Below are 14,377 nucleotides of genomic sequence, written 5' to 3' on the forward strand. Positions count from 1 at the left end.
TTACATTTCATGACCAGTTAACCATCGGCAAATAACCCTTCTTGCATCGTGCCATGTTCAAACCCAGGGACCCTTCCACTTTCCTTGATCATCGTACATTAAGTCCAGCTTTTTCTCAATCCACGTCATAATGAAACCTACATACCAGATCCATCTGGAAGGTTGTTTGACCATACCTCACCCTGCTGATCAGTGCCAAAGTGGGCCTGAGACTGGTTTAGATATCGCCACTGCTATGAATTAGCCAGTGACAGGAATTTAACTCGGGTAGCAGGTTCATAGCGCAGTGTTCTAACTACATCACCCCTTAATTTCCTGTCAATCCACTGCTGGATGAAGGCCTCCCCATGTAATGTTGGTCATTGGATTTGTTTGGCCATTCTTGACCTTACGAGTAATTAGTCACATCAAGTGAATTTACATACTTTAATTTGGAGACTATAAATTTAGCGTAAAAATACGTACTGATGTTGTGCTATTGTGGAAAATCACAAGTCACACGAATAAACAGTCCAGCTCCTGCATGTCTGTAAAAAATATAATTTCCAGCAATCTATAGGCCTTCAAGGCCATTTCTTTGTAAAACAGACCTGACTGCTGATTAGACTCAAAAGTCAAAACCAGGGCACACTTCGGCCGCTTAAGCAAATGCTGATGTAAAACGTCGGTCTGAATGGCCGTGGGTAAAACAAATTAGTACTGCAGTGTTAAGCAGGGCTTCCGTCTGGATTCGAACCGTGAACCTGCATTAAGCGGCGAACGCGCTACCAACTGGGCCATGGCATCGCGCCCGTCTTCACCAGAGCCATCTGTGCAACTTGCCAGTGTTATGCTCCACGTGGGGCGCGAGGGATGTGCAACCAAGTCGCGCGTAATAGAGCGGCCACGTGCGTGAGTGGGGGAGGCGGCTCGAGGCGTGGGTAGCGGTCGTGTAGCGGTTAGCGCGGCTGCCCTACGGACCCGGCCACCAGAGTTCGATTCCCGCTCACGGCCACCAACAACCCACCAGGGGACGATTATCTTGAACCGGTCCCGGGCCTCCCCTAGGTCGACTCAGACTCAAATAAGTACCGACACTGGGGGAGAGACAAAGGTGGCCGGGGCGTGGTGTTGTCCCCCCTACCCCATCACAGTCGTGTGCCAGTGGTGGCCTCCATCGTAGGGCTGAACGATTTGGGGAAAATATGCAATTGAGATTTTTCTGACAGATTTTGCGATTAAATTTTTTAAAGTCAAGCTTCAGTTCAATATTCACTGTGTAACAGATTGTGATGGAGTATTACAACATGATACCATCAAACATATGAACTGCTCTATCTATATATTCTAATGCAAGGATGAGAACTTAAAATATATTAATTGCTTCCAACATGTATTTATTAAAAAAAAATATTGAAATAGAATAATCAAACATAGAACAATTGTTGAGTTAAATAAATACAGTTATAATAATAAATCAAACAATTCCAATAAGAAAGTAATAGGACTTTAATCTTGATTTGAATATTGCGTGACTGCAGGAATCCAGGCTCTTTGGTTCTTTCGGTAAAGTCACGTCGGTATGAAATAACATTTTATTTTATTAAAATAAAATTATATCAAATTTTTTTTATAAATAACATTTTTTATTATTAATATAAAATAAACATTTATTTTATTAAAATTAAATAGTATTTTATTTTCTCCAAATAGGACTTTTCAAATCGCAAAAATATCGCAGCTTTTGCGATTTGCTAATCGCATTATTTCAAATTGCGATTTGAAATCGATTAATCGTTCAGCCCGACTCCATAGGACGCTAGCAGCAACTTGCCCGAGCGATTTTTCGCTGGCTGGTAGCAAATGACCGCGGACTCCTACTCTTTCTAAACTTCAAATCTAGATTGACCGCGGACCCCTGAACGCGACTCTGCGCCGCGCTGATTGGCCGAGAGGGCGCGGTAGCGTCATCGCCAAAGTGATGGCGGCCAGCAACAAGCGAATCCTCTACGTCGGTGAGTTGTGGCGCCTGTCGAATAGCCGCAATTACTGTTATTATTATTGTTGTTATCATTGTTAAACTTCGATTTCTCCTGACGACGATTACGATTGATTTTTTTTAAACCAAAAAATCCCACTTTCGGCCCAAAATTCAACGAATGTGTTCGTTATTAAACGTCGTACTCGGATTGTAAATGTTGTGGGTGTGCTATCCCATGATGTGCTGTGCCACGTTTTGTTTAAGTGACAAAGCTTACTAATTGGCCGTGGCGGATTTAACTACGCATTTCTTACGCGATTCAACCCCCCCAAAAAAACCTGTATTATGATTGTATTCTATATTGTAGCGTCGGGTTTTTTTGTTGTTTTCTCAATGGGTTGAAGCCTTGGGCCTACTGTCAATCTGTATGAGGGCCGAATGATTCCCGTCACCGATTTGACCATACTTCACGAACAAACCAATTACTTGCCGATTGTTGCTGCTTTGGCGGGTGTGCGTCCACACGCGCAACTCGTCATCGACACTGCCTTAAATGAGGGAGATTAAAAAATAGATATAATCGGTGACGTTTCGGGCAATGGGCCATTCTTCGAAGCACTCCGCGATGGAGAAGTTGGTGGAGGTCAGGAGCGGTTTGAATGAAGGCATCATAATCATCATCATGTTGCGCGTAGATGTTTCTTGTTCATGTTTTTTGTTTGTTTGCGGTTGTACCTGATTCAAGAGCCGCCGCATGGCTCACAGGGCTATACCTAATAATAAATTAACTGAACTAAAAATCTTACTCGGGTCTCTACTCCGGCTTTCCCCTCCACGTTTAGAATCGACGTGGCGCGTTTACAGCATTTGGCTCAATGATGATGAGCCGCAGTTAGTTGAGCTATCATCATTTGTTATGGCCAGGTCGCTTCTGAGAAAGAGCCGTAATAGTTCACTGTGAGCCTCTTACCTGGTCGACTAACAAGTATAACCCGTAAAAACAAAGTTTTTCACTATAATTCCTTTATATGCGTGGCGGCTAGAGTCCTCTCGTCCTCTGGCTTGAGATGGCTGCCACCTATGGGTCAGATGATTGCATGGCAGCATTAAGCAATTGGTAATTAAATATAATATTTTTGTCCTAAAAAGTGTAAAATTTTGGAAAAAAATTTCACGAACATTAATTGTCACGCACAACGAGTCTGTGTGCAAAATGTCAGCTCGATTGGATCACGGGAAGTGGGTTAAAAAACGACCGAAAGATTTGCACGGTCGTAAGCACGCAAGCAAGTGAACTTAATATAAAGGATTTAAAAATAGTGGTGGTGATGTTGACAGTGGCCAGACATCGAACTAGAAAGCGGGGTTCATAGCGCAGCGCACGTTATAACGACTTTACTGCGCCAAAGTTCTACTCTTAATTCTGTCACAATCTCGCGACTCTCACAACTTTACGATTGAAGTAAACAGTTTCGATGCACCGCGTGAATAACCCAGTGAAGTGTGCAACGGTGATCAACGCGGCGTGCAAAGTGCACGGGGCCATGTGGCTTGTACGATGGAATCGGTTTAACACGTGGGCTTTCGCGACCAATTTTATTCACAGGAGAGGGTTTTTGTTGGGTTAGATCACGTAAATATAAATGTGTCGTTAAACCCGACACCACCCGACACAACCAATTAGTAAGGTTTTGGCACGTCAACAAAAATGCCAAACCGTTACTAGTACTCGAATTGTAAATGTTGTGGGTTTACTATCCAACACACCGGTGTGCTTCATAAGCAACGTTTTTGGCTTGTCAGTGCGGGTTGGACGCTTAGAAGTACAGTACAAGAATGGATGTTGCTGTAAGGCAATATACCCACGTTTCACCTCTTAAGATATTGCGTGTGAATCCAAGGTTGCTTGCCTGCCTTGAAACCCATGATCTCAGTCATAACCAACTCGTGCTCAGATCTCGAAATCACCCGGCCCCCTTGAACTTTATTTTTTGTACCAATGACACAAACTCTTCCTTCCTAAACTATTTATTTGGCTGTCCACCAGGCGGGCTGGCGGAGGAGGTGGATGAGAAGGTTTTACATGCCGCGTTCATCCCGTTCGGGGACATCGTGGACATCCAGATGCCGCTCGACTATGAGACAGGTACAACACCAACTCGTCTGCCCTCCGTGTATCAAATATTGCTCAAACGATGGAACACAAGCACACTTAGGAAAGCTGAGAATACGAATACTCATAAGTTAGGGCAACACCAGCCTTTAATTCAATAAGTGAGACGTTTCAAACTTCTGGCTACAGCAAGGAGAGAGAGCGTAGTCATCGTCAGTCAAAAATTCTCAACCACCAGACGTAAAGGATGAGGGTGGTAGAACGGGGTTTGAGTTTTAGATTTACAGTGACTCACATCTGCTTACTGTCATTGAAACATCGTTTGTTACATTTCAAGCTTGATGTACTACTGTTTGTGGTAATTATTACAACGGCACCTCCCTAAATGTCGTATAACCATCTCAGCTTTGTATTTACTTTCTGCCTTTCTTCAACATTGGGGATGTTTAGAAAGGCGTATGTGATCAATCACTGCAAGGAGATAGCTGGGCATTTTAATCCATTGAACCGCTTGTGTCAGAATAAATGTTTGCAGAAATCCTAAAGCTTCTCGGAGCTGAGTTTAAGCCCCTTTGTCGCCCTCTTCTGGCTTCTTACAGAAAGCAAAGTCTGAACTAAAACTCAACCATTTTTATATTACCAGGTAATACCCCACTGAGCTATATAGCTCTTTTTTAGAAGCGAACTGGTCACACAAATGATCGCCCAACAGAAGTGGCTTATCACGTGGAAATTTAAAGCAGCCAAATACTCGAAATGCATGTTGACTCTAAATGTGAAGCGAAAAACCGGAGGACCCGGAGAAAAATCCACGCAACCGTCGGTTGAAGTCAACCCCGTCAATGCACCGACGGATTTATCTGCTAGATTGGCATAATACGCAGACTTTCCATGTTAGACGCCTGGGATTTTGTTGAGTGCCTTCTTACTCGTTTGTTTTTGTTTCTGTTTACAGAAAAGCACCGAGGTTTTGGGTTTGTGGAGTTTGAAGCTGCAGAGGTTTGTTAGTAACAAATTTTGTATTTACAAAATAATTTTATATTTACTCATATACCTGTTTCAGTAATAATGTACAGTTATACATTGTAGTGATATTTTACATTGAAGTGATATTTTTCTTAGAACAACGAGCACTCGATGTTGTGTATTATCATCTTTCGCATGTGATTATCTTTCAGGATTCTGCAGCAGCAATCGACAACATGGTGAGTGTTACTTCCCTCCCTATCCGTTAACAATTAAGTACGCACATTCTCTCATTAAGTTCAGTAGGAAACTCATTTTTTCCATTACATTTTGCTCGATTGTAATTTTTTTGTAGTGTTGCCATGAGAATATTTTTCTCATGCGTCCAACGTGCCTGTGTGCGTTTGCAGAATGAGTCGGAGCTGTTTGGTCGCACCATCCGCGTGAACCTCGCTAAACCCATGAGGCTCAAGGAGGGCTCCATGCGACCAGGTCATTTGCAGGAGCCTTATCATGCTGACCATGGGCCAATGCACAATTCACACCGCACCCTCCGGCGTTGACAGAAGTGTTGCGTGCGGTCTCTCTCGGTCGCTCATTTTGATGTGCTGTGATCTAACAGTGTGGTCGGACGACAACTGGCTGAAAAGGTTTTCTGGGAAGACCATGGAGACAGAGGAAAAGGGTGGAGAAAAAGTGGAGGATGCAGCTAAGACGGAGGTTCAGGAGGTGCGCTCATCACTTGCGATGCCTCACCAGTTTTCTTTTCTAAGTGTGATAATTGCATTGCACAAGAGGTTTGAATACTACCGGTGATACATATGGTGACACGGTGTCACTTCTAGCGTTTTTTACTTCAAAGCTCATGTTAAGTGAAGTGCGTTTCAACTGTGTGTGTGCAGGGGGAACCGCCAGCAAAGCGTATTCGAGCAAATCCCCAGGTGTACATGGACATAAAGATCGGCAACAAGCCAGCTGGGCGACTGCGCATCCTTCTGCGGGCGGACATTGTGCCCATGACAGCAGGTAGGATTTCACCTACTGCTGCTGCCGTGTCCTGAGATGGAAGCGTAGCCGAGCAATGTTAACCAACTCGGTCGGGTTGTAGCTGCTGTTTACCCCGAGCATCCTAGAAGGGCTAGGGAGGCTCGCTGGAGTGGAGCATCCACACCTGCCAAGACGACTCATTTGGGCGCCCTCTCAGAGAAGGAAGTTATATTTACGGGCTCGCGAATTGCCATGTTCTGTTTACGTGAGAAACCTTACTAATTGGCTGTGTCGGGTGGTGGCGGGTTTAACAATACATTTATATTTATGCGATATAACCCAAAAAAAACCTGTATTATGGATGCATGATTTAGTTATGTTTGATTTGACTGGTTTCTTTGCACTTGTGCTTGCGAGACTTTAAGAAACAGTGCAATTTGTATTGGTGGTGATTGTGGTAGTTGTATGGTAGTGTTTTGGAAGTGATGATGGTATAGGTGGGTTTGGAGATGATGATGATGATGATGATGGTTATGGTGTTAGAGTTAAAATTACTGATTGTGTTGTCTAATCATGGTCATTGTGAAATTGTATGCTAGTTCACAGCTTCTTGTGATGTGGTATAATTTAGAAGCTCGATAAATTTAAGTTGTAATACCGCACACATTGTACTGAACCAAAAAGGAAAAAAACATAGGTGAAAAAGTCTTGTTTGCAAGACATGGTTTTAAACCATATACATCTCGATTATTGTATCCAATATAAGTATGCTATGAGAATACATGTATATTAAATAAAGAATTATACCGAGGTTTGTGTCATACATTCCAGCATAGCCTGTCAATTTAGCAGTCAGCATCAGGTCGGAGTGATTGATGAAGGTTATTTTGCCATTTGTTATCTGACTTGTTTTACTCGCTGGGAAACGGTTACTCGATGGTTTTCTGTACAGAAACGCATTTTTGGAAAGTGGGGGTTGATTTCACCGTGCACTTAGTTTTTCTGTCCCGTTGAATTCCATCTCGCAGTCAGGTGTTTGGTTTACACATGCCTGTTCACCCCCTGTGGCCATGCCATATCTGCTGGAAGTGCGTGTGTGTGTTTCTGCTAAAAAAAAATCAACTCCCCCGTGCACAAAGCTCGAAAAAACTTTCTTTCCTCCCATCTCGCAGAGTGTTTTATTATCAGCATAAATGAGATAAAGTTTTTGTGTCATAGCTTATGCTGCGTTATACATGCACGGCATATTTCAAATTCTGTAATATGTTGTACATGTAACCTAGACAAAGTTTTAAGGAATGTAATACCTAACTTTCAAAGAGTGATTATTATTAATACACCGCTAATTTGGTATCAGAGTGGGCTTGTTTATTTTATTGTATTTTTTACATAGAGAAGCCTAACTGAGTCTCATGAATTGCTTGTTTTGTTTTTCCAATCAGAGTGCAACGATTGCGATGTATATTCCAGTTGAGTCATTTGCGGTGTAATTTTTCATATTTGGCCAATTTGGACAGTGGCACTGGCACAAGGGTAGTGTATAGATGTATGTTGTAAATAATTGTTCTTATGTGTGTTGCATACGCGTGTGTGTACACAAATGCTGTTTGAGCGCCATTCCCTAAATGTTTATGTACACGTCACATCACAGCGATGCACTCCACTGCTCTTGATGCAGGTTATCTGGCTTGACCACCTGCATGTGAAATTGTCGTTGTTGCGCTGCATCTACATCAGCCATACGAAAGAAGAAGAAGAATGTATTTACAAGGAATGCTCAGAAAGTAATGGCTCCAATTTTGTTTGACTCAATAACTTGTTATTGAACTGATCCAAACTGTTAGCTATTCATGCCTGGGGAACATTTGCCTTTTTTTTCAACATCGTTTTCGATGTGCCAAGATGGAACCGGGACCAGCATTCCATCGTTGTAAACTGTTTCATCTGCGCCGCGTAGCCGTTGGCGCAACGCTTGTTGTAAGCATTCACCTTCACAATTTCGCTCCCTTCAGATGGCAATGTGAGTGTGCCTGCCGCACACGTGGGCTACATGAGATGTGTGACAGCACAGTCCACTCGAACTGTGCCATGGCCTTGTTGTGTATGTCACCAGGCTTGTGTGTCCCCTAGGCATTGCTTTGTTGGAAGGAGACTTTGCCATTGGATTGTTCTGAGACTGGCTGAACGTACATGTACAGCGATTTTGTAAATCCCCTGCTGGATGAGGGCCCCCCAATGTCGTGCAGGTTACGTGGGGTATTTGACCATACTTCACCATGCTCCTCAATGTGGGTTGGGGAAGGCGGGCAGAATAGATGTGGGAGCATCGAAGTAGGGTACAACAATGTTTGCTGCACTGCCTTGCTGCTGTCCACCACACAGCCGAGATGTATCATCTCAAAATGTTATTCATGTAACATATATAAGAAAATGAGGAAAGATAGGTGATTTAACCTTTGGGGTGTCTCTCGTAAATGTGCCTGCAACGTACAGGCGGTGCATAAGCGTGTGCATGCAAACCGCTCCCCTCGTTCTCTCTTTCCCCTGTGTGCAGAAAACTTCCGCAGTCTGTGCACGCACGAGAAGGGCTTTGGCTACAAGGGCAGCTGCTTCCACCGCGTGATCCCGCAGTTCATGTGCCAAGGGGGCGACTTCACCAACCACAACGGCACCGGCGGGAAGTCCATATACGGGCGGAAGTTCGAAGACGAGAACTTCATCCTCAAGCACACGGGCCCCGGTCAGTGGGGGAGCTTGTGAGCTTCAAGGCGATGGTGTCGCGTTAAATAAGGAAGAAAAAATAATCCCGCACACGCGTGTGGATTCTGTGACGCTCTGTAGCGTGCGTTCCACGGTATTTGACTGGAGCGATAATAACGTTGGGATGACGTCCGTGTGGCCTCGTTGAACCACGATGCCAAATGGCGAAAATTCGTTGTGCTGCGTGCTGTGTGAATGGGATTACGTGCCCATTGACTTTTCCACAAAGTGGTCCTCATTTCCATTTGACCTTCCTCAGAGGTATGACAAGACAAGTCCACTGCTGAACGGGATTTTGAATTTGCAGTTTTACAATCGTGAGCTGAGAGCACCGATCACGGTGCCACATGGCCGGATAATGTCACCTTATTCTTCGTGTCGTTGACCTTGCAGTCATTCTCTTCGTGAAAATAACTAGAAATGTGGTATACATACGTATGCATGCATGTTGAACTTCTTTCGCACAGCACGTAGCCAACCGTGCTAATCGGAAGTGCGGGGGATGGAAAGAAAATTAACTAAACACAAAAAGTAGTTCTAAAGAAATGAGTTTTCAATCTACATTTAAAAATGCATAGCTCCAGCGGCTTCCGAATATCAGAAGGAAGAGCGTTCCAGACGGCCGCAAAAGCGCATCTGAAAGCGTACGATGCAGTGACCATCTTTGTAAAGTGCAACCCATTTGTCAGTCCACTGTTGGATGATGGCCTCCCCAATCGATGTAGGTCACGGGGGTTATTTGTATGTAGTCAGTGCGGGTTGGCGAAGGCAGGAGAGCATAGACGCGTGAGCATGGAAACAGGGAACAATAAAGTTGTCATTGTGCTACTCCACTATGTAGGCTTGCAGCCAATTTTATTTTGTGAAGCCTCCGACTTTCACAGGGTGGTCAACCATCCACGCACTACCCAGGTTCCTCAACCTCGCTGCTCAGCGTCCCAAGATGTGATGAGATTTGGGCGCATTCCGCGTGACCTGTTATTCTACCTTCGCGTTAATATTATTATGATTGCTTTTTTACCCTTCTATCTGGCAACAAAACTGACACCTTTTTTACAAGGAGTCATGTTTGCATAGACCACTATACCTGCAGTCATAATGCAAACAAAAAACATAACTCTGATAATGTATGCACTGTCCTTGAAGTTGATTGGTCCACACCCGAGACAGCTTTCCTTAGAGCCTAGTCTCACATGGGTTGGACCAGATGACTCCAAAAGGTGCACAACTCAAAGACAATGCACCATCAGAGTATGAGAGCTCGGGGTAAGCATTTACACCATTGGAACCTCATTTGCCAGTAAAAAATATGATAATAGTTTTTTTACCCTTCTATCTGGCAACAAAACTGACACCTGTTGCCAGATAGAAGGGTAAAAAATCAATTATCATATTTTTTACTGGCAAATGAGGTTCCAATGGTGTTAATATTATTATTGGCATGTTTGTGTCGGCCTGAGCAATGGGTGCTTGTCGTGACGTGTGCAGGCATGATCTCGATGGCCAACTCGGGGCCCAACACGAACGGCTCTCAGTTCTTCATCTCGTGCGATCGCACGGACTGGCTGGACGGCAAGCACGTCGTGGTGGGGGAGCTCACCGAAGGCATGGACGTGCTCCGAAAAATGGAGGTGATGTACAAAAGTGGAAGATCCAGAGTTTTACATCGAGGCTTGTGCTTATTCAAAAATATATATACTCTCTGTAATCTCGGAGAGATGCAGCCTGCAGGAGGTTTTGTGAGACCGGCGTTTGAATATAGTGCTCTGGCGGATGTTGTCAAATATCATCTCTGAGTGTTTAAGAAGAGAGGAAGACCGAACAGAGAATGTCTTGACGACATAAGAGATTGGTGCCGGAGAGATGTGGCACTACTTGAGCATATTGGCACGAGAGAGAGGAAAGTGGAAACAAGTGATGAAATGTGCAGCTGGGCACCTACGGGGCTATTTGCCCATGGATCGTGGTAATGATGATGATGAATCTTTAATTCGGTGACTTGTTGCTGTACGGGGACCTGGAATTGACAATGATTTGGGTTTAATGTTGGGATGCTGCCGTGGTGCAAAGGTTACCGCACTGGACTTGCAATCCAGAGGCCGCCGGTTCAGTTTACCGTCACGGAAGTTACAACGCTGGGCAAGTTTCCTCAATCACCACCCCCCCGCCCCCCACCGCCCCCCACCGCATCTGTCCCCACCCAGCAGTATAAATGGGTACACCCCAGTCGATCGACAAATCACACATCGTAGAATAACATGCAGCTACGTATGCAAGTTGAACTTCTTTCACACAACGCACGTAGCCACCCGTGCTCACCGGTTGGTTACTCCCACCTCTTCAAATATATCTCGGGCCAGCGTGGAATAGTCGACCAGGCGTTATCTAGGGCACCGACGTTGGTGTGCGCAGGTACTTTCAGGGCTGCACCTTTACCTTGCACCTGCGTTTTATCGCGCAGGCTCAGGGCACGAAGGACGGAAAGCCGCGCGAGAAGATTATCATCTCCGACTGCGGGGAGTTGGAGTGAAGAAGCGGCGCTCGCGCTCATTCACACGATCGCGCTCATTCACACGATCGCGCTCATTCACACGATCGCACTCATTCACACAATCGCGTGGACATCGTCCTGCATCGCCGCAGCGGCCTTGAGCCTCGACTGTTTCATGACGTGGCCATGGGCGATTCATTGCTTTGTGGGGCTTGGACACGGTCGCGCATCTCGTCGCATCAAGCCAATCGATTGTAAATGTAATAACGGGCATCACACGCGCACTAATTGGAGATGGCGGGGGAGGGGGTACGGGGAGGAAATGTGCATCCGTAGACACGGAATGACCCTGGTTTAATGTATTTTTATACTGGAAATCTTAACGGAATGAAAAAATGTCGAGCTGTTTTTTTGTAATAAAAATGCGTTTATTTTTTTCGCCATGAAGAGGTTTCATGGCGTGACGTATCGTCAAACTGCGTTTACTAGGTCGTACTTTACAGCTTTGTGTGATTCCATTGCTGGATCAAGGCCTCCCCCATGCCATGTTGGTCCTGTGGGTTATTTGGCCACACGAGAAACTGATATTAGCCGTGGTCTGGAAACAAACTCCGGTGGTCGTTGCTTCATCTTATCTTCACGGAATGTATATAGCACCTTAACCAAGGCGCTTTACACGGAATTAAAAGTAGTTCTTGTGAGTGTAATGGTGGAGATGAGGTGAATGAAATTGATGACGGGAAGCAATGGGCATATCCGTGGTGATGCGTGAAATCAGTGAAAGCGACATTTACATTAAATGACGAATGAATGGGGAATGACTGCTAGCCATATAATGAGAAGATGAAGAGGGAAAAGTAACGGTGGTGGTTATGAGGGAGAGATTAAGGGGTCGTGGGGTGAACGAGGGAACAATAAGCGAGTTTAGAGTTGGCAGAAACGAGTGGGCGAAGCTGACCGCTTAATGTGGAGGGGGAAGTTTGTTCCAGTGAAGTGGGGGTGAGAAGAGATAGGACGAAAGCAGTACGCTGCCATCCACACCACCGCAACCCCACTGATGTATTGATTTCATATTCACTGGGGAACCCAATGTGCTGTGTGTAAATACAGTCGTCTGATCCTACGTAGCCTTAAATGTTGATCAATTGCCGGTTTATTAATTTGACATATTTCACGCCTGTGGTAAGTTTTTAGGATAAATGTTTGTTTTAATGTCACCAATTACTTTTTTAGAGAAAGCTCAACTGCATTGGGGGCGTTGCGATGCTACTGGAGCTGAACCCAAGCCAGCATTCAACACTGGAATTGGGTGTTCAATGTTTATCGGATATTCCTGTAAATAGCTGGAGGAACTTGTTGGCTAGGTTAATAAAAAAAACGCAATGGTTCTGATCAGCGTGGTGATTTATGGGCACCCGAAATTGGTCTCTTAAGAATATCCCGCGGAGAGTGAAGATGAAAGTTTCACTTGCATCGCAAGTGAATGAGACGCATAATGCAATTATTTGTAAAACTAACATTGGAACACCGGTCAAATGTAAAACCTGCCTAAATCGACTTTCTGGCCCAATATGATCCGGCAGTATTTGTTTTGAGTAAGCAAACTAAACGGGGTTTGGCATTCTGGGTCTCATCAACAGCTTGTTAATCAAATGCTACCGAGGTTTTCCAACATGTTAATGGCCATGTGCGCAATGATCCCCAAAGAAATTGCTGGAAACGGGCAACTGTTTGGACGCTAGATGGCGTGAGAACCCAAATGAATTTCGAATGTCTTCCCATTGCGATGCCCACGAAAAATAATATAATTAGTATATCGTCTTGGTTCTTTCGGTAAAGTCACGTAGAAGGGAAATAATAAAATCAATATAATACAATTCTCACAACGTTTCGGCCACAACGCAAGCAGCCGTCCTCAGGTGAAGAACAGGTCCCTTCTACGTGACTACCGAAAGAACCTAGAATATTAATCCCTGCAGTCAAGAAAGCTTTACATCGAAAGTTAATTAGTATATGTTATTGTCCGGAATGTAACAGCGGATTAATATGAATGGGAAGATTTTTTTTATCTTAGACTTGTATAAATTGTATGCACTTAAGTGGCCGCTGTGAACCATGGTGTCCACATCTAATCCCGACGTCTTGCATCGGGATTGTTAATCGAATCGTCACGCGTGACAATTCGCTCGCGATATCTGCGAGGGAGAGACGGCTTCACTCACAGCGCAGGCTTGGGGACAAGACACGTGGCGAGAAGAGAATTCCGGTGGACGAGACTGGTGACGGAACTGCAGCTTAAAGGAGGGAACGCGCCCGAGATGGATGGCGACGACGTTGAGACGGTGCCTTCATCCAGCAGTGGATAGAACACGGATGCGCTGTTAATTTGTGCGCGCTTTTGTTGTGCTGGAGAAGAAGGTGAATATACCGTCCATAATTTCGGGGGTTTGTTGGGTTAGATCATGTAAATGTGTCGTTAAAGCCGCCACCACCCGACGCAGTGAAGTTTGTCACGTAAACAGAACATGGAAATGTGTTACTAGTACGGCACACCGGTGTGATGGAGAGCAAATCCGCAACATTTACAATCTTGGGAGTACGACGTTTCGCCAGTAATTACAACTCGCATCATCAGACGGACAGCCAGGTTTGTGGAGAAGTCGTTTTTCGTTCCTTAAATAGTGGGATAGGTGTGAACGTCGGTTGTGAGCCCTTCACGTGCGAAGGGGGTGGGGGGGGGGTTAATGAGTGCATATAATCGTCTTTGGGTCTTTCGATAAAGTCACGTAGATAGGTTCAAAGAAAATAACAAAAAACTACGACGTTTCGATCACAACACAAACGATCATCCTGATGTGATCGAAACGTAGTTTTTTTTATTATTTTCTTTGAACCTATCTACGTGACTTTACCGAAAGACCCAAATAATATGAATTCCTGCAGTCACGAAAGCTTTAAGTCAAGATTTGAATGCATATAAATTACAATGCGTTGTCCTTTATCAACCTGCTGCTGAATAATCGTGTCGATGATGGCCTTGTTTGGCCATACTTCACCACGCTGGTCAATGGGGGTTGATCAAGGAGGGGCAAAGATCAAA

The 14,377-nt window shown here is 44.7% G+C and overlaps 1 protein-coding gene across 1 annotated transcript; it reads left to right on the forward strand.

The window, feature by feature from the left end:
* The first annotated feature begins 1,908 nt into the window (after positions 1–1,908).
* Positions 1,909–12,664, forward strand: PPIE (peptidylprolyl isomerase E). Its single transcript, XM_078874013.1, has 10 exons — positions 1,909–1,994; positions 4,008–4,106; positions 5,029–5,072; positions 5,252–5,278; positions 5,450–5,531; positions 5,662–5,768; positions 5,942–6,065; positions 8,581–8,766; positions 10,275–10,417; positions 11,248–12,664. Exons 1-10 carry the CDS (start codon positions 1,961–1,963, stop codon positions 11,314–11,316), a joined length of 915 nt encoding a protein of 304 aa, XP_078730139.1. The 5' UTR covers positions 1,909–1,960; the 3' UTR covers positions 11,317–12,664.
* Positions 12,665–14,377: the final 1,713 nt, after the last annotated feature.

The sequence above is a fragment of the Lampetra fluviatilis genome, chromosome 2 (assembly GCF_964198595.1).
Source record: "Lampetra fluviatilis chromosome 2, kcLamFluv1.1, whole genome shotgun sequence".
Lineage (NCBI taxonomy): Eukaryota > Metazoa > Chordata > Hyperoartia > Petromyzontiformes > Petromyzontidae > Lampetra > Lampetra fluviatilis.